The sequence below is a fragment of the Canis lupus genome, chromosome 16 (genome assembly GCF_003254725.2).
Source record: "Canis lupus dingo isolate Sandy chromosome 16, ASM325472v2, whole genome shotgun sequence".
NCBI lineage: Eukaryota > Metazoa > Chordata > Mammalia > Carnivora > Canidae > Canis > Canis lupus.
Window position 1 is genome coordinate 20261413 of NC_064258.1, and position 27600 is coordinate 20289012.

General features: G+C 40.6%; 2 protein-coding genes across 15 annotated transcripts in view; one reads left to right on the plus strand and one right to left on the minus strand.

The window, feature by feature from the left end:
* RNF32 (ring finger protein 32) overlaps positions 1-21147 on the plus strand; it is a 61268-nt gene extending 40121 nt beyond the window's left edge. For 2 of the 4 annotated variants that reach the window (XM_025451631.3, XM_049095253.1), the window contains exons 8-9: positions 1982-2149; positions 2878-3751. In XM_025451631.3, the coding sequence (XP_025307416.2) occupies positions 1982-2149; positions 2878-3129 (420 nt within the window). In that variant the 3' untranslated portion in view covers positions 3130-3751. Of the gene's footprint in view, positions 1-1981; positions 2150-2877; positions 3752-4499; positions 4662-20784 lie in introns of those variants that run through there. The other 2 variants (XM_049095254.1, XM_025451642.3) reach the window with 2 other exon arrangements.
* The window catches only part of LMBR1 (limb development membrane protein 1), a 146582-nt gene continuing 137043 nt past the window's right edge, over positions 18062-27600 (minus strand). For 9 of the 11 annotated variants that reach the window (XM_025451614.3, XM_025451497.3, XM_025451609.3 and 6 more), the window contains one exon: positions 22140-25452. In XM_025451614.3, coding sequence (XP_025307399.1) covers positions 25367-25452 — 86 coding nt within the window. In that variant the 3' untranslated portion in view covers positions 22140-25366. Of the gene's footprint in view, positions 18987-22139; positions 25453-27600 lie in introns of those variants that run through there. The other 2 variants (XM_025451563.3, XR_003138965.3) reach the window with 2 other exon arrangements.

Consider the following 27600-nt stretch of genomic DNA (forward strand, 5'->3'; position numbering starts at 1 on the left):
TTCCAACTGGAAGAGCTATGTCACATCACCCAACCTAGCAGGAGAAAATGAATGGGAACTGTGGTTTCTAGATGAGATGCCAACTTCTACAGATAGCTCTGTGCTGGGGAAGGACAGCCAGAGAGCAAGAAGGTGATGTCAACACGGCCCTTTGGAACAGATGACTCCACTGCTGTTTTATATCAGTCTTCAGATGTTCAACAGAGGAGCCACTGTACAGCCCTGGGTGAGCTAACTCTCGTGCCTCCAGCACGGTGGTCACTCTTCAGTGATCTGGCTTCTTTGTAGCACATGTCTGCACAAGCCATCAGTACTGCACTGTCCAGTACAGGCCACCACCTGCCACGTGTGGTTGTCAAGTCCCTGAAGTAAGGCCAGTCCAAATCAAAATATGCTAGGGACACACAGGAGCTTGAAGACTTAGCAGGAAAAAAAAAATCTCAATAGTTTATTCAATTGATATACTTTGAAATAATATTTTGGATATATTGGGCTAAGTAAAATATTAAAATTAATTTCACCTTTTACAAACTTTTAAAAATGTGGCTCCTACAAGTTTTAGGATTACAGATGTGGCTCATGTTACATTTCTTTTGGACAGGAATGATGTAGAGTAGCTAGCTCTTCCATTTTAGAAAGTTCTAAAAACAATTCTACTTAAAGGGTTTTTTTCTAAGTGTATTATACACTATTTTGAGAAGATAAAGAAAAATAATAAAATCTAGATCATCCCCAAAAGTTTTTTTTAATTTGAATATAGTTGACACAGAATGTTAACATTATTTTAAGGTGTACAACTTACTGATTCAAGTTTATACTTTATGCTGTGCTCACCCCAAGGTAGCTCCCATCTGTCACCACACAACACTGTTTCAACACCATTGACTATTCCCTATGCTGTACCTTTCATCCCCGTGACCCATTCATCCATGATTAGAAGCTTGTCTCTCCCACAACCCTTCACCTATTTTGCCCATTGCTTCAACCTCTTTCCCTCGGGCAGCCATCACTTTGTCTTCTGTATTTATGGGTCTGTTCTGCTTTTTGTTTATTAATTTTTTATTAATTTTTTGAAGATTTTATTTATTCACAAGAAAACAGAGAAGCAGAGACACAGGCAGAGGGAGAAGCAGGCTCCCTGTGGGGAGCCCAATGTGGGACTCAATCCGAGGACCCTGGGTCATGCCCTGAGTCGAAGGCAGACACTCAGCCACTGAGCCACCAGTGCCCCCCTATTAATTAGTTTTTAGATTCCACACATGAATGAAATCATATAGTAACTGTCTTTTTCAGTCTTATTTATTTCACTGAGCATAATACCCTCTTTTTATGGTCATGCTAAGATGATCATTCATAATCTGCAACCATGGTGGGAAGACAGCCGGCAAGGAAAGGGATGGTAAGAGCACGGGGCACTGGCCATACACCATGGAGCCCTATTTACAGATGAGAGTACAGGCAGCCAGAGCAGGGCAAATGGGACTAATTCTGTGCAGCTCTAATTCCTTTCTCCTACTTCCTTTTCCCTTTTATTAGCTCTCAACTTTTTCTTTTAAAGATTTTATCTATTTATTCACGAGAGACAGAGACAGAGACACAGGCAGAGGGAGAAGCAGGCTCTGTGCAGGGAGTCAGACGTGGGACTCGATCCCAGGTCTTCAGGATCACGCCGAGGGCTGAAGGCGGCACTAAACCACTAAGCCACGGGGGCTGCCCCCTCTCAACTTTCAATTACAATGTATTTCTTGTCAACCAAGACTTACAACCAGGTGGACTCTGTTGATTATCTCTGCATAAGCTATCTGGACATGGCTTTATTAGGTAAACACCCATATGTCTCTTGTTCCAGAAAGTCTTATTCAAAGGAGAGACCTGAGGAAAGTTAGTTAAAAGGTGGTCAGGACTCAAGGAGCTTCCCTGGCACCTACAGGTAGAAGCTCCCCCTGGGCACGTTAGTGTGCTGCCTCTGTGTCCTTTCCAGTTCACAGAAATCAGTCACCGCATCCTGTGCTCCTACAACACTGACATAGAGGAGCTCTTCTCGGAAATTGACCACTGCCTGGCCATAAACCGAAGTATTCTTCAGCAACTGGAGGACAGGTGTAGTCATGAACTCACAGAAGAAGACTGGGAGAAGATCCAGATACAGGTAGGCGTGGGTCACTCACCGGAAGCAGTGGAGCCCCCAGGAGTCTGGGTGACGTCAGGGGGAGACTTGGGGACCCTGCAGTGCCAGGCCCATTCTCTCAGCCCTGGCTGTGCCTCGACCCTGAACCTTTGTCATCCAGTCTGGGGTGAGGTCAAGGCCCTTCAGTTGGAAACTGGTTTGATGATGCCCTTTTGTGAATAACGAAAACACCCAAGGGGAAAGACTGCCCTCTGTGGTAGCTTCCTGGTTTTCCTTCAAGCCCTAGCCTGCCATCCTCTGGCACCTGTAGTAGCCCTGGAAGAAAGGGAGACTGAGAATTCAACAGAGGAAAAACTTACTTAGAAAATCATTAAAAATAGGAAAATTTATAAAGAAGCTTAGCAGCTACATGGGGTCAAGAATTTTGAAAAAGACCACTCTATTGCTCAACTAAAAGGAAATCTTAATCACTAATGTTCAGCATTTTATAAAGTATTTTTGTTTGTTTTAAAATTGCTTATCACAGGTGGTTACTATCCCTTTCCTTTTTCCAAAAGAGTAACATTATATGAAAAAAAAAAAGAGTAACAGTATATGTATAATTAGTGTTACTGTAACACAGGATGAAACTTCATTTCTAGAAGATGTATGTCTCTTGGTATATACAGTTCTCACTTAAATGTAGGAAGTTTCACATTATGACAGAGCTAATACCTGCATGACTACTCACTTCCCGTCTCGTGGTGCAGGCCCTACATCGGGAAACCTATGAGTGCCCCATCTGCCTCACCCCACTCCCAGGCAGCGGCGACTCTCACCAGGATGCATCAGGGATGCGCTGCAGTCAGACTTCCCGGGAGACAGTCCTCCTGTCCTGCTCACATGTGTTCCACCACACGTGTCTCCTTGCTCTGGAGGAGTTCTCCTTGGGGGACTGCTCTCCTTTCCATGCCTGTCCTCTCTGTCGCTCTTGCTATCAAAAGAAAATTCTTGGATATTGAATTCACAGTCAGGAAAAAATTATATAATTCCTGGGGTGGGGGGTGATTTACCTCAATTTTGTACAGATTGTAGGAGTTTGGGGTTAAGTGCTATAGTGTCATCTCTTCTCCAATGAAATATACTCTTAGTAGGTGTACATAGGAACCCTAAATATATTTTAAAAGCTGGCAACCTAGCCAGTTTTAGTCTTTAGTTTATAAAAATTTCAAATTGATGGATTTAATCAGTTGAAATAAGTGAGGAATGGATAAAAACTTGAGTTTCAGAAGTTCTATAATTTAGTGATTTGCTATACTTCAAGTTGATCAGATGCTCCCTTATTTTCATGGTCATCTGACTAACTGGCCTATTTCCATGAAGTTCTGACTAGCACCAGGTGGACCTGCCAGGATGGTCACAGCACACTGTTTCCAGGCTCAGCCTGTGTATACAGCTACTTATATATAGTGACTGTCTGACCAATAAGCTGGTAACCTAAAAACATTCTTCAATTGTCTTAGACCTCCTGCCATTCCTAATATTTGTTTTGTAGTAATTGCTTTATTTCCATGTGATAAATAACTATTGCACTTCAAATATGTAAACCCAAAGTATAAAAATAAAATATTCAGTGATATTCAACACCAGAAGATGGTAAATCACATTTTAATGACTTAGAGCCATAATACTATTTTAGCTTGTCCATGAAGAAGAAATCTATGAAACTACTTTGATCAGAAGCATTTGACTCTGGTTTACTCTTCCTGGGCACTTGGTTGTTGACAATAGCAAAGTACAGTTGTACAGGTCAGGTAACACATAAGGCCCCGCATTTCAGTGGTTTACAAAGAAGCCTGTTCTTTCTGAACCCCACAGCCCATCAGCAGTGGGGTGAGGGCTAGGGGCTGAGGGGTTCCTCTAAGTGTCCTCTGGCTCCCTAGCTCCTCTGCCCTGAGTCTGTGGATGTTCTCATTGCTGGGGAAGGGCAGGCAGAGACATTTTATGGCCCATGCCTTGGGCATAGGGGTGCACATCACCACAGCCATAGCTAACTATGGGGTAGAGACAGTGAGTGAGAGCCCAGCAGGAAAAAGGTGCAGGTCACCAAGCCCAGATGCACATATGTCAAGAGTATAGGACAATCCCAATATCTTACAGAAAGAAAGAAAATGTATATTCCTATGTTTTGATCTCATCCTTTTAAAATATTAGTCTGGTATGTTTTATTTACAAATAGCTATGTATGTACATACATATCACTTATGAATAAATGACACTTATATTGGGGTTTGCTCAAACATGTTTTTAAATGATGGAGTATCCCATTGCAAAGTTTGGATAAGTAAAAATTTGTCCAAAATATGTTATAGTCGTCCCCCCTCATCCATAGGAACTGTGTTCCAAGACCCGCAGTGGATGCAGGAAACCGCACATGGAACCAAACCCTATTTTTCTGCCACACTTTCTTCTACACACACCTATGATAAAGTATAATTTATAAATTAGCTTTGTAAGACATTAACAATAGCTAATAATAAATAGAACAATGTACTGTAATAAAAGTCATGTGAACATAGGCTCTCAAAATATCTTACTGTGCTGTACTCACCTTCTGGTGATGATGAAGCTGTAGATAAAATGCCTACATGACAAGATGGAAGTGAGGTGAATGATGTCAGCCCTCTGATACAGCGTCAAACTATTGCTGTTCTTCTGATGACCTGTCAGGATGATCATCTGTTCCAGGACTATGGAAAGTGGGACTATGGAAGGGGATGGGGGGCAGAGTAACTCAGAGAGCTTAGAGTGCTCTAAACAAGGAGTAAGCACTTCTGTCCTGAGACAGCAGAGAGAAGCTGCTCACAGACCTCAGGTGTCCACTCAGAAGGCCAATGAGGCAGATGTCTCTCCCTCCATGGCTGATAGGAGAGAAGAGCCATGTGACCAAGGCCTGTGCAGTCTAATTCCACTGCCCCAATCTTGGAACCTGGATAGAGAGTCCAAGGTTGCACAGGTAACTGAGTGACAGAGTCCACTGAGGACTGTGTGTGGCCACATCCCAATGCTTGTTCCTGGGCATAATGATCTGGGTCTTGCTGCCCAGACCCACTGCATTCCTGCCTTCCTTCTGAACCCATTTATTCAGCTTTCCCACTGATATCTGTGCTGCTATATATCCTTCCAGTAAACTTTTTTTCCTGGTTAGGGGCAGAGTCCACTTCTGCTCTGTGCAACCAAGTACTTTACTTGACATAGGAATTAGTGAATAGACTCTCAGGAAAATCAGTGGGGATGGCATCTGGAATTGGTCCTCCCTGGGGATGAGGGCAGTGAAAATCTCATGAGAGCTCAGAGATGAGTCTCAGGTAGCTATGACAATCTGTGTCAAATCAGGTCATTTTATCTTTTTTTTTTTGTATTTTTTTTATTGGAGTTCGATTTACCAACATATAGTATAACACCCAGGGCTCATCTCGTCAAGTGCCCCCCTCAGTGTCCGTCACCAAGTCACCCCATCCTCCCACCCACCTCCCTTTCCACCACCGCTTGTTCATTTCCCAGAGTAGGAGTCTCTCATGTGCTGTCACCCTCTCTGATATTTCCCACTCATTTTCTCTCCTTTCCCCTTTAATCCCTTTCACTATTTCTTATACTCCCCGTATGAGTGAAACCATATAATGTTTGTCCTTCTCCAATTGACTTACTTCACTCAGCATAATAATTTCCAGTTCCATCCACGTCGAAGCAAATGGTGGGTATTTGTCGTTTCTAATGGCTGAGGAATATTCCATTGTATACATAGACCACATCTTCTTTATCCATTCATCTTTCGATGGACACCGAGGCTCCTTCCACAGTTTGGCTATTGTGGACATTGCTGCTAGAAACATCGGGGTGCAGGTGTCCCGGCGTTTCACTGCATCTGTATCCTTGGGGTAAATCCCCAGCAGTGCAATTGCTGGGTCGTAGGGCAGGTCTATTTTTAACTCTTTGAGGAACCTCCACACAGTTTTCCAGAGTGGCTGCACCAGTTCACATTCCCACCAACAGGGCAAGAGGGTTCCCCTTTCTCCACATCCGCTCCGACATTTGTGGTTTCCTATCTTGTTAATTTTCCCCATTCTCACTGGCGTGAGGTGGTATCTCATTGTGGTTTTGATTTGTATTTCCCTGATGGCCAGTGATGCGGAGCATTTTCTTTTTTTTTTTTTTTGTTAATTTTTTATAATAAATTTATTTTTTATTGGTGTTCAATTTGCCAACTTAGAGAATAACACCCAGTGTTCATCTCATCAAGTGCCCCCCTCAGTGCCCATCACCCATTCACCCCCACGCCCCATCCTCCTCCCCTTCCACCACCCCTAGTTCGTTTCCCAGAGTTAGAAGTCTTTATGTTCTGTCTCCCTTTCTGATATTTCCCACACACTTCTTCTCCCTTCCCTTATATTCCCTTTTACTATTATTTATATTCCCCAAATGAATGAGAACATATAATGCTTGTCCTTCTCCAATTGACTTATTTCACTCAGCATAATACCCTCCAGTTCCATCCACATTGAAGCAAATGGTGGGTATTTGTCAATCCTAATGGCTGAGTAATATTCCATTGTATGCATAGACCACATCTTCTTTATCCATTCATCTTTCGATGGACACCGAGGCTCCTTCCACAGTTTGGCTATTGTGGACATGGCTGCTAGAAACATCGGGGTGCAGGTGTCCCAGCATGTCATTGCATCTGTATCTTTGGGGTAAATCCCCAACAGTGCAATTGCTGGGTCGTAGGGCAGGTCTATTTTTAACTCTTTGAGGAACCTCCACACAGTTTCCAGAGTGGCTGCACCAGTTCACATACCCACCAACAGTGTAAGAGGGTACCCTTTTCTCCACATCCTCTCCAACATTTGTGGTTTCCTGCCTTGTTAATTTTCCCCATTCTCACTGGCGTGAGGTGGTATCTCATTGTGGTTTTGATTTATGTTTCCCTGATGGCAAGTGATGCAGAGCATTTTCTCATGTGCATGTTGGCCATGTCTATGTCTTCCTCTGTGAGATTTCTGTTCATGTTTTTTGCCCATTTCATGATTGGGTTATTTGTTTCTTTGGTGTTGAGTTTAATAAGTTCTTTATAGATCTTGGAAACTAGCCCCTTATCTGATACGTCATTTGCAAATATCTTCTCCCATGCTGTAGGTTGTCTTTTAGTTTTGCTGACTGTTTCTTTTGCTGTGCAGAAGCTTTTTATCTTGACGAAATCCCAATAGTTCATTTTTTATTTTATTTCCCTTGCCTTCATGGATGTATCTTGCAAGAAGTTGGTGTGGCCAAGTTCAAAAAGGGTGTTGCCTGTGTTCTCCTCTAGGATTTTGATGGAATCTTGTCTCACATTTAGATCTTTCATCCATTTTGAGTTTATCTTTGTGTATGGTGCAAGAGAGTGGTCTAGTTTCATTCTTCTGCATGTGGATGTCCAATTTTCCCAGCACCATTTATTGAAGAGACTGTCTTTTTTCCAGTGGATAGTCTTTCCTGCTTTGTCGAATATTAGTTGACCATAAAGTTGAGGGTCCACTTCTGGATTCTCTATTCTGTTCCATTGATCTATGTGTCTGTTTTTGTGCCAGTACCACACTGTCTTGATGACCACAGCTTTGTAGTACAACCTGAAATCTGGCATTGTGATGCCCCCAGCTATGGTTTTCTTTTTCAAAATTTCCCTGGCTATTCGGGGTCTTTTCTGATTCCACACAAATCATAAGATTATTTGTTCCAACTCTCTGAAGAAAGTCCATGGTAGTATTTTGATAGGGATTGCATTAAATGTGTAAATTGCCCTGGGTAGCATTGACATTTTCACAATATTAATTCTTCCAATCCATGAGCATGGAATATTTTTCCATCTCTTTGTGTCTTCCTCAATGTCTTTCAGAAGTGTTCTGTAGTTTAGGGTATAGATCCTTTACCTCTTTGGTTAGGTTCATTCCTAGATATCTTATGTTTTGGGTGCAATTGTAAATGGGATTGACTCCTTAATTTCTCTTTCTTCAGTCTCATTGTTAGTGTATAGATATGCCACTGACTTCTGGGCATTGATTTTGTATCCTGCCACACTGCCAAATGGCTGTATGAGCTTTAGCAGTCTTGGGGTGGAGTCTTTTGGGTTTTCTATGTACAGTATCATGTCATCTGTGAAGAGGGAGAGTTTGACTTCTTTGCCAATTTGAATGCCTTTTATTTTTTTGTTGTTGTCTGATTGCTGAGGCTAGGACTTCTAGTACTGTGTTGAATACCAGTGGTGAGAGTGGACATCCCTGTCATGTTCCTGATCATATGGTCCTTGTTTTTTCTCTTGTTGATATGATGTATCACGTTGATTGTTTTACAAGTGTTGAACCCAACTTGCATCCCAGGGATAAATCCCACTTGGTCATGGTGACTAATCTTAATGTACTGTTGGATCCTATTGGCTAGTATCTTGTTGAGAATGTTTGCATCTTGCATTTTCATTAGTTTCCATGAATCTTTTTAATTCTTCTCTAATTTACTGGTTGGTTGACCCACTCATCTTTTAGCAGGATGCTCTTTAACTCCATGTGTGAGTTTCTTCCAAATTTCTTCTTGTGATTGAGTTCCATTTTCAAAGCATTGCAGTCTGAATATATGCAGGGGACAATCCCAATCTTTTGGTATCAGTTGAGACCTGATTTGTGACCCAGTATGTGGTCTATTCTGGAGAAAGTTCCATGTGCACTTGAGAAGAATCTGTATTCAGTTGCATTCATATGCAAAGTTCTGTATATATCTGTGAATTCCATCTGGTCCAGTGTATCATTTAAAGCTCTTGTTTCTTTGGAGATGTTGTGCTTAGAAGACCTGTCATTTGCAGAAAGCGCCGTGTTGAAGTCTCCTATATTAGTGTATTATTATCTAAGTATGTCTTAACTTTGGTTATTAATTGATTGATATCCTTGCAGCTCCCACATTCGGGGCATAAATATTCATGATTGTTAGGTCTTCTTGTTGGATAGACCCTTTAAGCATGATATAGTGTCCCTCTTCATCTCTTACTATAGACTTTGGGATAAACTTTATCTGATATGAGAATTACTACCCCAAATTTCTTTTAAGGGCCATTTGAATGGTAAATGGTAATGGTAAACCTTTCATTTTCAGGCTGGAGGTGTCCTTAGGTCTAAAATGAGTCTCTTGTAGACAGCAAATAGATGGGTCTTGCTTTTTTATCTAGTCTTAAACCCTGTGTCTTTTGATGGGATCATTTAGCCCATTCACATTCAGAGTTACTATTTAAATATATGAATTGAGTGTCATCGTAATACCTATTCAGTCCCTGTTCTTGTGGATTATTTCTTTGGGCTTCCTCTTTCTTTTACAGGGTCCCCCTTAATATTTCTTGCAGAGCTGGTTTGGTGGTCACATATTCTTTCAGTTTCTGCCTATCTTGGAAGCTCTTTATCTCTCCTTCTATTCTGAATGAGAGCCTTCCTGGATAAAGTATTCTTGGCTGTAGGTTCTTCTCATTTAGGACCCTGAATATATCCTGCCAGCCCTTTCTGGCCTGCCAGGTCTCTGTGGAGAGGTCTGCTGTTAATCTAATATTTCTCCCCATATAATTTAGGGATCTCTTGTCTCTCATGCTTTCAGGATTTTCTCTTTATTTTTGGAATTTGCAAGTTTCACCATTAAATGTTGAGGTGTTGAACGGTTTTTATTGTATTTGGGGGGGCACCTATCTCCTGGATCTGAATGCCTGTTTCCCTTCCCAAATTAGGAAGGTTCTCAGCTATGATTTGTTCAAATATACTTTCTGCCCTCTGGCCCTCTTGGCGTTCTCTGGAACCCCAATTATACACAGATTTTTCCTTCTGAGGCTATCATTTATTTCCCTTAATCTTTCCTCGTGGTCTTTTAATTTTCTTTTTTCCTCTGCTTTCTTCCTTTTTATCAACTTGTCTTCTATGTCACTCACTCTTTCTTCTATCTCATTAACCCTCATCATTAGGACCTCCAGTTTGGATTGCATCTCATTTAATTGGTTTTTAATTTTGGCCTGATTAGATCTAAATTCTGCAGTCATGAAGTCTCTTGATTCCTTTATGCTTTTTTTCCAGAGCCACCAGTAGCTAATTGTTTTTCTGAATTGGCTTTCTGACATAGAATTGTGATCCAAATTCTGTAACTCTATGGCAGAGAGTATTGTTTCTGATTCTTTCTTTTGTGGTGAGTTCTTCCGTCTAGTCATTTTGCCCAGTGCAGAGTGGCTGTATGAGCTGGCTGAGTCAAGAATATCAACCACAACCTAAGAAATTTCACCCTAGATGATTCTGCCGAGTTCAGAGACCAGAAATTGAAAAAAAGATCAGAATGAAATAAAACAAAAGGACCACTAAGTGAAAAACAAATTTTAAAATGAAGTGGTAAAAAATAAAAGGCCAAGAATCCCAAAGAAGAGGGGAAAAAAAGAAAAGGGGAAAAAAAGCAAAAGTAAAGAGGGGGAAAAAAAAGAAAAAAAAAGGGCGGGGGAGACTGGGAAATGGTGGTGGTGAAGAAGCTGTAGTGGAGGGAGAATGTAATCTACCTCAGGGCTCCTAGGGGGTGATCCTCTTGGTTCTGAGTATACTTAAGTTCTGTATGTTAGAAGATGCTCAGTCTCAAATTTATATAAACCAGAAATACTTGTAGAAGGCCCCACCATTGACCACCAAAACATAAATGAGATAAAAGAGGGGGGCAGAATGGGAATGAGGAATCTCACAGAATGAACCAGCACGGTATACCACTTGGTTCTGGGTGCATGCTGGTCACGTTTTAGAAGGTATTAACTTCTGCCATTGTAGAACAAAATGAGGCAGAGAAAACAAAAAACACAAAACATAAAAACCATATCGTGTATATCTCTCCAAATTAAGTTGAGTATGTTGAAGGAAATCTAGAAGTGGAAAATATATCTAGGACCTGTAATTGTAGAAATATTAAAGTCAAAAAGGAAGAAATTTAAATATGAAGAGGTGGTAAAATATTGTAGTTAAGGTGGGAAAAGAGAAAAAAATGGAAATTTACAGTCTGATATAAAAACGAGTTGCACTGGAAAAAAGAAGAAAAAAAATAGGAGGGGTATCTTCTAGTTCTATATCTGTAAATCCCTCAAACTGCCCTGGGGCTTTCCAGAGCTGCCTGGTCAAGAAGTTGCTCTTCCCCTGTTCTTCCAGTTGTTCTTCTGGGGGAAGGTCTGCTGTGCTGACTCTCAGGTGTGTGTACCCGGGGGAGATGCCCCACCCCCTGCCGGGTGCCGGGCTCAGTGGGAGCTGTTTACCCCGTGAGGCCTCTGTTCCCGGTGGCCTCGCCTCTCCCAGACACACGGTGAAACAAGGAGGAGCAACAACACTGGCGGCGGCCAGATTTCCAGCTCTGCAGTCATCTCCCCCCAGTAACCACCTGCAGCTCCCAGTCCACACTGGCCTAGATGCTCCCGGGGCAGCGGGGGGCGCTGATCTGCACAGCTTGGGGGCGCCCAGCTGCAGGAGAGTCCTCACGGTCCTCTGCCCTCCCCGCCTTCGCCTGTCCCGGGGCAATGCAGGATTGTGGGCTGTGTCCCCTGACACCTTGGGATCCGGGGCCTGTGCCGCTGGAATCGTGCTCCTGGGTGCATGGCTCCCGAAGGCAGCAGGGCGCAGCCCCCTGACAGACCGGCTTCTCCCGGACGCCCCGCTGAGCGCGCGCTCCAGCCCTTTACCAGCTCGGCCCGCAGTGTGTGGCGCACTGTCCCCCGGGTGCACTCCCTTTATTAGTGACTCCGGGAACCTCGAGGCTCCACTGCCCCTCCAGCGATTCTGCTTGATTTACCTGCTGAGCACCTTTATCCGGGAAGAATCCGGTGCGGACTTTTAAAGTTTCTGCTTCTCCGGGGCTGGGCTTTCCTGTCCCAGAGGCTTTCCCACAGGCCTTAGCCCTGCTCCTGGAGGGGCAGGGGGCTCCCCCAATTGATTCTTTCCCCACCCCCAACCTTCCTACCTTGTTAGAAGCGAACACCTTTCTCTGTAGCATTCCAGCTGTTCTAAATCTCAGGTCGAATTCGTAGGTTTTCAGGATGATTTGAAAGTTATCTAGGTTGCAGTGAAACGCCGGGACACCTGCACCCCGATGTTTCCAGCAGCCATGTCCACAATAGCCAAACTGTGGAAGGAGCCTTGGTGTCCTTCGAAAGATGATGGATAAAGAAGATGTGGTCTATGTATACAATGGAGTATTACTCAGCCATTAGAAACGACAGATACCCACCATTTGCTTCGACGTGGAGGGACCTGGAGGGTATTATGCGGAGTAAAGTAAGTCAACCAGAGAAGGACAAACATTACATGGTTTCACTCGTACAGGAAATATAAAAAATAGTGAAAGGGATTAAAGGGGAAAGGAGAGAAAATGAGTGGGAAATATCAGGGAGGGAGACAGAACATGAGAGACTCCTAACTCTGGGAAATGAACAAGGGGTAGTGGAAGGGGAGGTGAGCGGGGGGTTGGGGTGACTGGGTGACGGGCACTGAGGGGGGCACTTGACGGGATGAGCATACTCATATGGGTGTTATACTATATGTTGGCAAATCGAACTCCAATAAAAAAATATACAAAAACTTATCTAGGTAAGTTGGTGGGGCCAGGTGAGTTGAGAACCCCTACTCCTCCGCCATCTTGCCCCGCCTCAAATCAGGTCATTTTCTTATTGAAAACCCTCTGGAATGATTCCCATCAAAGGCTTGGGAGACCCAAATCTCAACCACAGAATAAACACGGTCTTCAGTGCAGTAGCTGCTTCTCTGGAAGTTTGATGATGATGATGACACATTTTCAGGTTAAGTCACAAAAACCATGCAGACTTCCATACAATTACAGCTCAGCCTCAATTCTCTTATGTAAAAACTGGGTCACTGACCAAGAAAGAGTTGGGGCCCCCAAGAAGCAGGGCATCAGTGAAGGATGTGGGAAAGGAAACTCCTGTGATGCTATTTAAATCCATCATCATAATCATGTTTATATTTCCCAGTGGTTGGGCACTTAGTTTATTACCATTCTGATCAGTACATTCCAGTTTTGTTTCAGGGTATCAGGGAATAGGATTTATCAGTCCTGTTAAAACAACAAGCTCTATTTCCTGTTTGTTGGATGGGGCTTGGCAGGTCTGCAGTGGGTTCAGCTCCAAACTGTGCGTTAGATCCAGATATGTTCCCTGAGCTTTGTGAATTTGGTTTCTGGTACCTGAAACCAAAGAGTTGTGATGAATACAAGAAAGCACAAACTAAGGTGGACCCAAAGAAGAGAAAGAAACAAGAATGGGAACAAAGACAGGCAGGAAGGAGGCTGAGCTGTCTGCTCTGGGAGCACTCCACATGGGGTTCTGAGCCTCTTGGTAGGGAACTTGAAAGGGACACTCATATCTGTTACACAGTTCATCATGTCCACGAGTTAAAAACAAGACAAATGTTAGGAGAAGAATGACAATTATTTTTTTTAGAAAAGTGTCTCCTCCCTTCTGTTTCTCAAACTGTTCACTGGGGTGGCCGTGGAGGAGCACCCCACGGATCTCGTTTCAAGAGAATCGACTGTGAGGAATTAGAGAGCGGACATCTTCCAGCCACTGTCGCTTCAGATCTGCCTGAGTGCCTATGCCAAGGCCATATGCTTACAGGCAGCCCCTTAGCACTACAGGGGTCCAGACCCTGCTATGGGGGAGCACACCATTCACATTGATATGTATTCCCATCTCACGGACAACCATTGCTCATACTCAGACACGAATTTTACCATAAGGACAAAATTATATGACACAATAAATAAAATGGTGTTCACTCTGGTGTCCCTTCAGATATACAGTGGTGAGTTTCATGGGACAAATCTGTAAAATGTTCCTCAGTATAATGGCCACACCATGGTCAATGACAGCAATTTCTGTGAAGTTCGCTCTGATGTAGTCTAGTGGAGATGCTCTCTGTGGTGTATATGGCTTGCTTGACCAGAATATCTGTAAGGGTGTACTGACTGTGTATACTTCAAGTAATTCTGATGGAAAGTCATTTCTAGTGCTGTTTTGATAAATACTGGTGAACAGTAAGTTTCTAATTTACTCCCTAATAAGTACCAGGACTGTTTGCTTCTTTCATATAAGACAATCTGCATATAAATTGATATACCTTAATAGACAACAACAGCATGTTAAATATAGTTAACTACTTCCTGGAAAAGCTGAAAGCTTATAAAGGGCACCTGCAGACAGAGCTGTCCTTACTCTTCCCTGAGGTGAGCCACTAGCAGCACAAGAATTTCCATTTAAAAGAAATAACACAGCATAGAGAATACAGTCAATGGCATGATGGGGACTGATGGTAGCTAAAGCTGTGTACCTGATACTAATGTAACATTGTGTGTCAACTATACTTAAAAAAATGTTAACAAAAATACAAATAAATAATGTGTGGATCTGATCTCTTATTCTAGCAAACTAGGCAAACTCAAATGCCTCTGCAGTCAACCAGGTAACAGATTAGTGAAGAAAGCAGTTATTATTGGGTTGATTCCAAACTGTAGAACTTAATGTTGTCAGATTTTCTAATACTTCAAAAGAATATCTCTCAATCAAAAGATATTTAATCTTTTGACACTGACAGCAATATGGTATTGGCATAAAAATATATCAGTGAAATAGCCCAGAAACAGATACACACACACACACACACACACAGTCAATTAATTTATGACAAAGAAGCCAAGAATATGCCACGGGGAAAGAACATTCTCTTCAACAAATGGTGCTGGGAAACTGGACAGACATGTGCAGAGGAATGAAACTGGGCCACTATCTTATACCAGACACACAAATCAACTCAATGGATTAAAGACTTGAACCTAAGACCTGAAACCATAAACTTCCTAGAAGAATACATAGGTGGTATGCTCTTTGATGTTAGTCTTGGCGATTTTTTGGATTTGACACCAACAGCAAAGGCAGCAAAAGCAAAAATAAGTGGGACTGCATCAAACAAAAAAGCTTCTGTAGAGAAAATAGATAAATAAATAAAACCCACAATCAACAAAACTGAATGGGAGAAAAATATTTGCAAATCATATACCTGCTACAGGGTTAATATCCAAACTATGTAAGGAACTCATACAACCTAAGAGCAAAACACATAATCCAATTTTAAAAAGGGCAAATCTGAATGGACACTTTCCCAAAGACATACAGATGGTCAACAGGCACATGAAAACATGCTGTTGGTGGGAATGCAAACTGGTGCAGCCACTGTGGAAAGCAGTATGGAGGGTCCTCAAATAATTAAAAATAGAACTACTATATGATTCAGCAATTCCACTTCTGTGTATTTATCCAAAGGAAATGAAAACAAACATTCAAAAAGATATTAGCATGCCTGTGTTTACTGAATTATTCACAATGGCCAAGATATGGAAATAACCCAAATGTCTATCAATAGATAAATAGATTTTTAAAATGTGATATCTCTATCTATATACATAAAACACACACTGGAATATTATGCAGCTATATTAAAGGGGCAAATCCTGTTGTTTGGGACACAGATGGACCTCAAAGGCATCATGCTAAATGAAATAAAATCAGAGAAAGACAAATACCATGTGATCTCTCTTATATGTAGAATCTAAAAAAATACATAGTAACAGAGAACATAGATTGGCGGTTGCCTAAAGTAGGGAGTGGGTAAAATGGGTGAAAGTGATCAAAGGTACAAACTTCCAGTTATAAAAGAAGTCCTGCTGATGCAATATACAGCATGGCTATGATAGTTAACAATATTGTATTGTGTATTTGAAGGCTGCCAAGAGTAAATCTTCAAAGCTCTCATCACAAGGAAAAAAAGATGTGTAACCGTGTGGTGGTGGATGTTCACTAACTTACGATGGTGATCATTTCATTATATGTTGTTAGATCATCATGTTATGCACCTGAAGTTAATATAATGTTGTATGACAATGATATTTCAATTTTAAAAAGACACTGAGGTTACAGCTATAAACTAAAACAGCTATGGTATTATGATATTTTTGTGATTTGTTAATATTGACTAAATTTTTTAAATGTTGAACTGGTAAAATCATGCTTTGAGGTGAGCACAGCCCCCAGGCCACTTGTTTGCCATCTGTATATTACACAGACACACTGGGGTGGGCGGGGGGAAGACCACGAAGATCAACTCCCTACAATGAAACCAATATATTCAGGGCTTGAAAAGTTTTCTTTTAGATGGATTATCACGATGATATCCCAGTAAACATCCATAACATAACTGTCTTTTTTTTTTAAGATTTGTTTATTTATTTATGATAGAGAGAGAGAGAGAGAGAGAGAGAGAGAGAGAGAGGCAGAGACACAGGCAGAGGGAGAAGCAGGCTCCATGCTGGGAGCCCGACATGGGACTCGATCCCAGGACTCCAGGATCGCGCCTTGGGCTAAAGGCAGGTGCTAAACCGCTGAGCCACCCAGGGATCCCCCCATAACTGGCTTTTAATAACACTACTTCTTAATGTAATTTTCTAAAACCATTTAACTAAGATAATTTGAAGTAACTTGGTGGATGTGATTATTAAAAGTTGGGAAATACCCCCCACCCCCAAACAATTTAATTTTAACATAGCTGAACAGTAGCCAACAATTAGGTAGCAAGAACAGCTGTTTGGATCCATCTTGGATCAAGATAAAAATATTAACTGCGTTAAAAGGCAGCAAAGGGGAAGAAAAAGTCTTCTTTGACCCTCTTGGATCCCTGGCTGGGTCTAAAAATTAAACTGACAAAGACTGCTTAACAGGAGAAATGCACACAAATACATTTAGTACAAGTATTACATGACATGGGAGCCTTCATAAAGAAATGAAGACCCAAAGAAATGGACCTATTTTCTACTACATCTGATGAAGAGTAGGCAGTTGTGGGAAACAGGATAGGTTAAGGAGTATGAGGTAGCAAGGCCTGTTAGGATTCTCTGAAATAAGGATGCTCCTCTCCTCTGGGTATAAGGAGAATGTCTCTCACAAGAGGGTCTTAGGGCCTGTTTTAGCTAAGAAGGGTAAACCTCAAACTCGTTCAGCTTAAAATATTCAATATGCCAATGTGCCACATGTGAGAGTAGTGTGTCCTGAACCCTATCACATGCTTGCTTACTGCTTTCTGCAGGGGTGTAGATATATATCTAACTTACCTAAAATGGTGTGAGAATATTTCAGTTTTATCTCTGGTTCTCACAATAGCATTATGGGATAAAGTTCTCTCTAAGTCCCAATAATCAGGAGTAATATTAAATGTATAAGCCTATGGTATGACCTATTTCTGTCTAGAGAGGGAAAGACCTAAGATCAAAGATTACACTGTCCTTGACATATATTCCATGGGTTTTGCTGAAAAACTGCAAGATTCTCAGGCCTACATATGGAAACACACACACTACAGTTTTGTCAAGGAAACAGCTGGTATACAGTATCAAAAGAATACCTGTAGAAGCCTTTACTGGGGGTGGGTGAGGAGCACACTGTCTTTTGTCAATATACAGATCATCTCTGGATGCAGCCTAGCTAGACCACTTATAGGGCTGAGGTGAGCAAGTCAGGGACCACAGACACCTGTGCCCCTAGACCACACACTTCTTTCTGTTCCACCCTCTGCAAGCACATGGCTTCCATCCTTGAGGGCACTTTGCAGAGTCAAAATTTTTAGGTAAGAGTTTCAGAACCAAGCATAATTATTTTACAGCATAATTCTTTGTTATACAATGTCTCTGGGATTTTTAAACACTTAAATTGTTGCAAACGATTAAACAGTTGCATAAATAGAATATCCATATAGCCTTCACCAGCTTCCCCTGTTATCATGCCATAGTAAAATTATCCAAACCAGAAATTGACAATGATACGTGTTAACTAATCTACAGATTTTATTCAAATTTTTTCAACTGTCTCTGAGATGTTTTGTGAATAAGAACTTTCTTTGCCAATGTGAATGCTAATCTGTCTGAAAGAATACATCTTCCAAATTATAATTCAAGTGTATATGGTAAAATTACCACATTAACTGGAGGTTTAAAGACAGTAGAATGAGTCACTGACAAGAACCTCAGAAGGCAAAAGTAAATTTAAGTATTAATTCAAAACACAAGATTAGTGTTTGGTACAATAACAGAGAGGTTATTCTTCAAAATCAGTTTATGAGATACATTAATTAGAGGATTTAGAATATAAAATTTAGAAAAAAGTTCAATTTTTATGGACATTTGATTCATACAAACAGCACTGAAATCACACATACTGTTTCATATATAGTTCTGTTACACTGGCCTGTCATTTGGGAAAACAATAAAACTAGTCAAGGAGAGGTTAATATTGCATTCAGTCACTCCTATCAGACCTGAAGGCAGCAATCTGGATACTCAAGGAGCTTCCATCTTCACAGAAGCCAAGGAGGGATTGTAGGGCAGCTGTGCACTCAGTGGGCATCCAAATTCTTTCAGCTGTCTTCACAGGCAATTTACAATGTGAAGTGGCTCTTGGAGTCCCAGCTGTCACATCCTGTCCCATTCACAGCATCATCAGCAAGAGAGGATTGGGGGGCGGGGGGCGGTGGTAGTGCTTCTTCTGGCTGACTGGCTTCTTCCAAGTTATCTTTCTGGAGGTCCCACAGAATAGTCTGAATCAAGTCCCAGGTCAGATCCAAGTCACATGGCCACACCTACCTGCAAGGGAAGCTGGGCACACTGCCACTCTGAATAAAACTGGAGCTGTGTTGCCTGGCATTAATGGTTGCTGTGTGGCCAGTGACATGTCTGCACAACCATTATCTCATTCCTTTCAACAAGATAAATCCAGATAAAGTGTTGATGAATTATGAAAAAAAAAAAGACATAAAAGTAGTTAGGTTTGGGGTAATGAAAATGATCTAGGACTACATGGTGGTGATGGGCACACCACCCTGGGAATACACTAAACATCAATAAATCATATGCTTTCAGAGTGAATTTTATAATATGTGAATTATATCTCAAGTAGGTAGGGGTAAATATTGGGGAATATTTTTGAAAGTCTTAGGATAGGGAAAGCCTAAGTATGACACACACACAAAAAAACCCCCACAAAAACAATGCGGAAAGTTAAAAGAATAATCAGGAAAAATACACACATCAGAAAGACATTTAATATCTATAATATACAGTTTTTATAAAACAACAAAATTATAAAATACCAGAAGAAAAATAGGCTAAGTATATTTAATGATAATTCACAAAAGTAGAAAAATAGCTGATAAAATTTTTTAAGTCCCCCCCAGTAGTTATTAAAAATGCAAAGAAAAATAAATATTTGCTTCTCAGGCTGGCGCTAATGTAAAAGACTGGCAAAATGCAGTGTTAGCTAGAAAAACATCTTTATATGCTGTTGATGAGAGTATATACTGATAGAGTCTTTTTGGAAGTAGTCTGAAAATGTGCACTTCTTTGATCCAAGACTTCAGTAAACAGTGGTACTGGGTAGCCTGATACAAGCTACTGCTCCAAACCAAGCCTGTCCAAGTAATTTATAATAAGAAACATATATTTGGTCTTCCTCCCCACTCCTGGCACAGAGCAAAAACCTGTGGAATTTCCTAAATGATAAGATCAAGGTGTCTTTTCATATTCCTGAGAAGCCCCTTTCAACCACACCTGAGCTGATGTTAATGTTGTCTTTTGGAAAGCCCCTAATGATGGCCAGTGGAAGCAACAACTTTCCGTCCCACCCTTCTGGCCTCTGGGGAGTGGGGAAGGTCTGGAGGCTGAGCTAATCACTAATGGCCAATCCTTTAATCAATCATGTCTATATAGTGAAGTTTCCATAAAAAAAAAACCCAAAACCCAAACTGAAGGAATTCAGAGAGCTTCCCAGCTGGCACCCCTGGAAAGAGGGCATGAAGCTCTGCGACCACCTCCATACCTGGCCCCAGGCATCAGCTCCATCTGGTGCTCCGGAGTCTATGCTCTGTAATAAATAGGCGATCTAGTAAATCAATTGTTTGGCAGAGTTCTGTGTGCAGCTCTAGCACATCACTGAACCAGGGGGTGCTGGGAACCACTGATTTATAGCTGGGTGGGCAAAGCACATGGGACAGCCCAGACATGGGACCGGCATCTGAAGCAAGGGGTGGGGAGTCAGTCTTGTGGGACTGAGTCCTTAACCTGTAGCATCTACACTAACTCCATATAGTGTCAGAAGTAAATCAAACCAGCACACTGATGTGGTATCCACAGAGAACTGGGAAGATAGCTCGGTGTAAACCACCCCCCCCCCCCCACACACACACATACACAAGTGAAGTATTTGAGAATACAGAAAAAGAGAAGTTTTTCACCACAGGTTTCTAAAGCAATAACAAAACAATGTGCTAAGATATATGTAAAAGGCTATTTTGTTAGTACTTACAGCCATTCAATATGATACAATAGCTACAGCTACACAGTATGACAGCTACAGCTGCTCAATTCTATAGCATGTCCTGGGTTCTGAGGGGCCACTGCTGGTAAGCAGTACATCTTTTACTAAGAGCTTTGCAAGAGAGAAGACATTCATACATTCACATAGGATTTTTAGTAACTGATCAAACTTTCTTCCTCAGATTCACATTTAAATCTCTACGTCCTCTCATTCAGACACTGAAGATCTTTCGGTTGACACTAGTCGTCAGGAATCATACACATCAGGTGCTGCTGCTCTACTTTTCATAACCCATGCTTGTGAATTTGACTTTTCCAGTATGTTTAGGAAGAACATAAGACCAAAACCACATTCAAGAATAACTGGATTCTGGGATGCCTGGGTGGCTCAGCTGTTGAGTGCCTGCCTTCAGCCCAGGGCATGATCCTGGAGTCCCAGGATCGAGTCCCACATCGGGCTCCCCACATGGAGCCTGCCTCTTTCTCTGCCTCTCTCTCTCTCTGTGTCTCATGAATAAATATATAAAATCTTAAAAAAAAAATAACTGGATTTTATCTGAATTTCCTATTTGATCACGTGAACTTGAAAACACTTACTTAACTGAATTACACAGAATAGGAAGTAACTTCTCTTTAATACTAGGTCCCAGCTCTATTTCTCTAAGAAATATGGATCAACCATCTAGTTTTGAAATTTTATAATCCATTTTTTAGAGTTCCAGCAATTTCAACTGATTTTAATTCCAATTTTTGCAGTGCAACAAGTAATCTGCATATATAATACTTTTGCTTCAGTGGTATTTGCAATAATGAATTTTACCTAATAGTCAAAAGTCAAAAAAAAGTTTTTGTGTTCGTTCATCTTTTAACTAGATCCCTGAAGTCACGTTTTTCCAACTGAAGTTCACCATCCATTAGTATTAGTGGTTTGTGTCTAGTATTCTAAAAAAATAGAATGAAAAATGCCAGCAGGCATCACATACAGTAAAAATATGTACTGTTTTGTTAAATTTTTGTTCACATGTATAGAAGTCTGTGCATGTGTTTGTGTGTGCCTGTGCATACTACAATGTAAAAAGTATTTCTTCTTGTGGTCAGAGAGTTGGAAAGCAAGCCACTGCTATAAAGGCTTCTGTCTGGCAGTGAATTCACCAGATGCTAATGCCATTTACTCTTCCATGAGCTCTGGATTAAGCTGCCCGACCACAAGTGGGTGTGGTTCAATTCTTCTACGGAAAAGATTAGAGGAATCAAATATATCTACATAACTCAAACAATTAGATGACATAAATGATTTCAATTGTTGATGTTACATTTTAGCTGCAAATGTTTAGAAGAAATTCATCTACCAATAACTCCAAAAAGAGAGAGAACATTCACTTCTTCCTCAGTCCAACATCTCACCAGAACCATACTGCCCTTTATAAAAAAGAAATGGAAGTAACCTACATATACCTTAAGTTTTAGCCACGATGGTACTTAAGACTTAAAAGTAAAACAAAAATACATTTGAATGCTTATAAACCAAAACATGAAATCACTTTTTGTAAAACTTTAATTTCTAAGACATTTAAAAAGTCACACTAAAAGTATCTCATAGAAACAAACATGGCCAACAGATAATTTGTAAACAAAACACTCTGTAAACAAAAGTAATATACCAGTGCATCTAAACATTATTTTAAAAGTAACATCATACCAGTTTTTTAAAAGTCAGTACTACATAAATGCTATTTTTAAAAATTATTTTAAGAATTCTGCCTTTATACATTTAATACTGTGCTAACAACAAAGAAAGCCACATAGGGTTTTCAAATGACGTAAGCCTGTGCTGTAGGCAGGTTAAGCGGTTACGGGGGCACAGACGGGTCTACTGCGCTCCAGCAAAGCAAGCAGACACTGATGCCCCTACTATCAGGTGCACACAGAACACTACCTGAATATTCCAAGAGTCAAACCATGCAGAAGACTTCATTCTCATCCACAAATCAATCAACCTCTCAGTGTGGCACTAAAGGAGCTAACATCTATGTGCATGCGATTTTCACATAGTCTCTTCTTTTAGAGCAGGTCTATTTTTATATAGAATATATATAAAGCTTAAGTAAATACTAAATCTAAGAAATATCTTGGAAAAAAATCAGTAAAAATTACAAATGTTATCTATAAAATTTGTAAGTTTAAAATAAGTATTACAGAACCAATTAAGAATAGGCTAAGTCTCCACAAAAAACTTTGTAACTTCAGTGTCTAATGCCCTTTTAAAGTTGATCCTAAGGTGAGAAAAAGTCAACGGAGCATCTGACTTCACACAGCCACCTAGCCCCCTACCCAACAAGAATAAAATGGCCATCCCAAGGGCCACTCTTGACTGTGGGAACAGGGTGTTCTGGTGTCAGGCCAGCCGCCTTCTCCTTCACCAGCACAACAACTGCAACAAATGAAAGACTGGGCTGGGGGGGGGGGGGGGGGGGCGCTGTTCTTACCAGACTTCAACGTTTGGCCTCAGTGTGCTGCCTGCCACCCATTTCTGCCATGCCCTCATGCAGCCAGCCGCCAGTGTATGTCCAATAGAAACACCTGCATTTAGACTAAGTCTCTTACTCAAAAGGAAGACTCTTGTGTACATGACCAGGAATATACTCTTTATAGAACCCCCAGTGGCTGTAATCATGTGGCAAACAGAGTATATTACGACCTGTATTTGCTCCCATAAAAGGCATCTGAGACCCAAGGTTCAAAACTGCCCTTCATGTGCGGCAATAGTATCCTCTGTCTCAAAAGCAACAAAGATGCACCCAGTAACAGCTGTAAGAATTTATAATACATTTCACTGCTTACTAATCCAAACCTGGCCTAAATTTTCCGATGGAAAGAAACTTTCAAATGAACAAAAAATTGATATAGACACTGAAAAGTTTAATATTTTACTCAGAAATTTTCAGACATCTTACAAATACCCAAGAACTTCCTATGGATGTGCCCTGAAACCAGTGTAAGTTACAAGTGACTTTTTTTATTTAAAAAATTTTCTTTCTCTTTTCCCCTTGACAGTCTGCTCAAAATATGGATTGCAAGCAAGTTTCAGTAAAAATCAAAGCTTGCAATTAATGTTTAAAGAAGTGTAATTACCAGTGAAATTAGGAAACAGCCAACTTCTGTTAATTTCCTCAATATGCATATCTTATGTGGAGAGAGTCACCAATACTAGACTGGCAGTATTTATGGAGTGTTGTTTAGAATCACAAAATGTTCTTTTATTTTAAAACTGGGCTGATTTTAACAATAGAAGCTCAGAATGAAATATAGAGGTATAAATAAAGAAGTATACTCAATGGAATTTAGGAATACAGAGATTAATTTTTCTTATTTTTTTGGCTCTATGTGGAAATTTTTTTGTCAAATATATACAGTCTGATTTTCATAAATTTCTTCCAAAACACCCTTTAAACTCAACAATTTGGGAAAAATGTTCTTTTACTTTTGTCTGAACACAGACAATTTGTTGCCATACACATAGTGCATGTGAACCTATGTGTTTATAGAGACTGCATAACTACAAAGTATGTACAAAGGGGCTCATCTCTCATTTCTGCATGCACAGTTTTCAGTACTCTGAGTGGATGGTAATACAGAGTACAATTTCATAGTTTTTATTCAGTGGACTTAAAGTCAAGAAACCATCCCCAGAAGTACTTATAATTTAATAACTGAATGATTATCAGATCATGATACACTACAAAACTATTCTCACATCATGAACACTGACAATGTGCATCTGGGTGTTAAAGTGGAAACGTTTATAAATCTGAGGTGTAAACTGGCATATATAAAAGTAACCAAGGCCTGAAGAATGTGGTGACGGGGCGTGGGGGGGGGGGGTTCTACCACAGAGCATTTGTAGTTTAATAACAGACACAGGAGCACAAGGAACTGAGAGATTTTGAAAAAATGCTTAAAAAAATAAAGTGTACATATAGCCTATAAGGCAAAATCCAAGTTACAAGTGTATTCGACACTGGCAACTATGTTATGAGAGGTAATACTAAATTACATACACAAAAGATGTCAGAGAACTACAAGTGCATAATCTTGTACAGAACTACAAGACTACATCCTATGTAGTCTACTACACTGTACAGAGGAAGGTATTCCCGTGGTGTCCTAGCATGAACCGGGTTTTGAAAGAATTTTCTATTTTTCCCTTGACTCAAAGTCCAATCAATATCATTCTGAAATATAAACCAGAACTATGCTTTTGTCTTTTTCTTTAAGGAAGTGAAAAATATCATTTGCAAACTACTGCTCCAATGCACCCACTGAAATAACGGCACCTATAAACCTGCATTTTTGCAGGGCCTTCACTTCACATCCAAGTACCAAGAATGTCTTTCACGTCAGCTTCTCCATTTTGAATAAAATATATAATGGTATTTAACTGAATTCTTAGAAGGCCCCCAAAGTTTGCCTTTTCTAGCATTCTCATATGGGTGATTGTATCAATTGGTGCAAGCAAATGTATCCACAGAAGAATGTGCTGCCCTAAGGAGCCTGCGTTTGGCTGGCAACTGCGGGATTCGTCACAAAGTTAAATGAGAAGAGGGCCTGTGGCAACCAAGTTCTTAGGAGCTTATGAAAGAAATGGCACTGCCAAGTTCAGGCCCTAAATGTGAAGCATGGTCAGTGCGAGTCATTTCTGACTGACAGGCATGTCAGGAGTGTGGGGGTCCCAGATCTCTTGATTGCAGAGTGCTGCTGCATGTCTCACAGTGCTTTGTGATGCCCGTTTGCAGATGCCTTGGATGTTTCTGAATCCCTTGTAGTATTTGATAAGTGAAGCTTATGAAGCCCTGCAGAAAAATTAAGAAAATGGTAAGAAATGATGTATTGTTACTTGGGTAGGCAGAGGGCTAATAAGGCAGAGTGTCAAGTGTTACTGAGAAAGCTCTGATGTGCTGGCTGGATCCCCTTTAGGATGAAAGATCTCCTGTCCCCACTGGAGGCTCCTTGGGAGGCTTAAGCAGAAGACAGCTGACCCCCAGGAAACCATGCCTTCTCTTCAGCTCCATGCAAGCTCTGGGGTCTATGAGAGCTTCTGGTTTCTTATCTCTGCACAGTTAGTTCCTTTTCCACCTTCTGCCCTCCACACAATCCCAAGAGCACCCTCTCATACACCTCCTCCTTCATCCCAGCCCCAAAGTGTGATTCCCAGGGGAACTAACCTGAGACAAATATGATCCTATTTTTGCTTTAAAAACACACATGCAAGTACACACACAGGAAGACATACAGAGAGACACACCAAAATAGTAAGCACATAATTAAAAGGAAAAGCTTTTGAAAACATGATCAAAAAAATAAAAAAAAGAAGAAATGGCAAAAGAATAAATTGAACATAAAGATTTTGTTATCCAAAGATATATCACAGAATAAAAATTTACACTATACTATCTTTTAAAGTTATATTAGTTTCCCTCTGGATCATCCACTAGTCTCTTACATAATGTACCTGATATATACAACAATACTGTGCAACTCAGGAATAATAGGTAGAAGAAAATTTAAGAGTTCATGTGGCACCAAAACTGTCAGCACTTATTAACAAAATGAAGCACAAAGATGTTCAAGAATACCAGCACATCTATGGAAAAGATTTTGAGGAAACATTTTTACGAGGTTCAGACTTTTGTGACACCTCAAAAACATACTTGGATAAGATTCTATTCCCCTAAGACTCCAGAAAGCTATCTACCTGGCGGTTAAGCAATTTTATATCGCTCTTAAGTCAACACAGCACTCCGAATTTTAAAATTTCTATCACCTGCATATCTTAATGAAAGAAAAGGTAAAATTAAGTCTGTCTATGATGGACGAATGGGAAGGAAAAAAGAAATCAATCCAACACAATAAACAGTTCAAGTCCCAGGAATGGCCAAACCACTGCATGACAACAGGAACCCACAGCTGGTGGGTGTGGGAAAGCATATTTAAACCGGGCCTGCTGGAGAAGGAGGTAGGTGGAGAGAGAAACCAGCTGAGTAATCAGTGCCCCAAGTGAAAAGGAATCCCCTTTGAGGAGAGACTTTCCATTATTACTTCTAAAACTTGGGTACAAAAAAAAAAAAAACAAACAAAAAAAAACAAAAAAAAAAACTTGGGTACAGCACAGGCTACACATCTTTAAGAAAAACTATAATATGTCTCTCTGCAGAAACAGTCACTTCCACCACCATCTATATACCAGATACTCTATAAGATAGGTACTCTAATTATCAATGGACATAGCAGCAGAAGAAAAAAGCCTACAAAAAAAGGGGGGGATAATAAAATTTTATAATCAAATTATGATTCCCAGTGAAATCAGATTTAAGATCTCAGACTATTCACACATTATTACATATACTTAATGAGGATCTTTCTGTACTTACAATGCATTTCTTCCTTAAAGCATTCCCAAGAGTAACAGAAAACATTTTGGACAAAAAAAACAAATCCATCTATTAGTTTTACACAACTCTTGATAATTCTACTGCCTGTTATGGTCAAAGAGCCAACAAAACATACATGACTTCACTTTAATGATATCTCACTGTATTAATGAAGACTTCCTCAGAAAGATGATATCTAGAATACTTAACTCAAAACTAAATTTACTGCAATTTGTCTACAAGCATCTCATGTTAGTGACAGCTAAGTGGGAATTGATCTGACATTCTGGCTAACTAGTCTCACTGATGCTACTATGGGCTTAAAAATGAACCTCTAGGGACACCTGGGTGGCTCAGTGGTTGAGTGTCTGTCTGCCTTTGGCTCAGGTCATGACCCTGGGGTCCCAGGATCAAGTCCCACATTGGGCTCCTGTGAGGAGCCTGCTTCTCTCTCTGCCTTGTCTTTGCCTCTCTGTGTGTTTCTCTCATGAACAAATAAATAAAATTTTAAAAAAATGAAGTTCTAACTTTAGACATTTCGCTGAGAGAACTGTTGATTCCCACTTCACC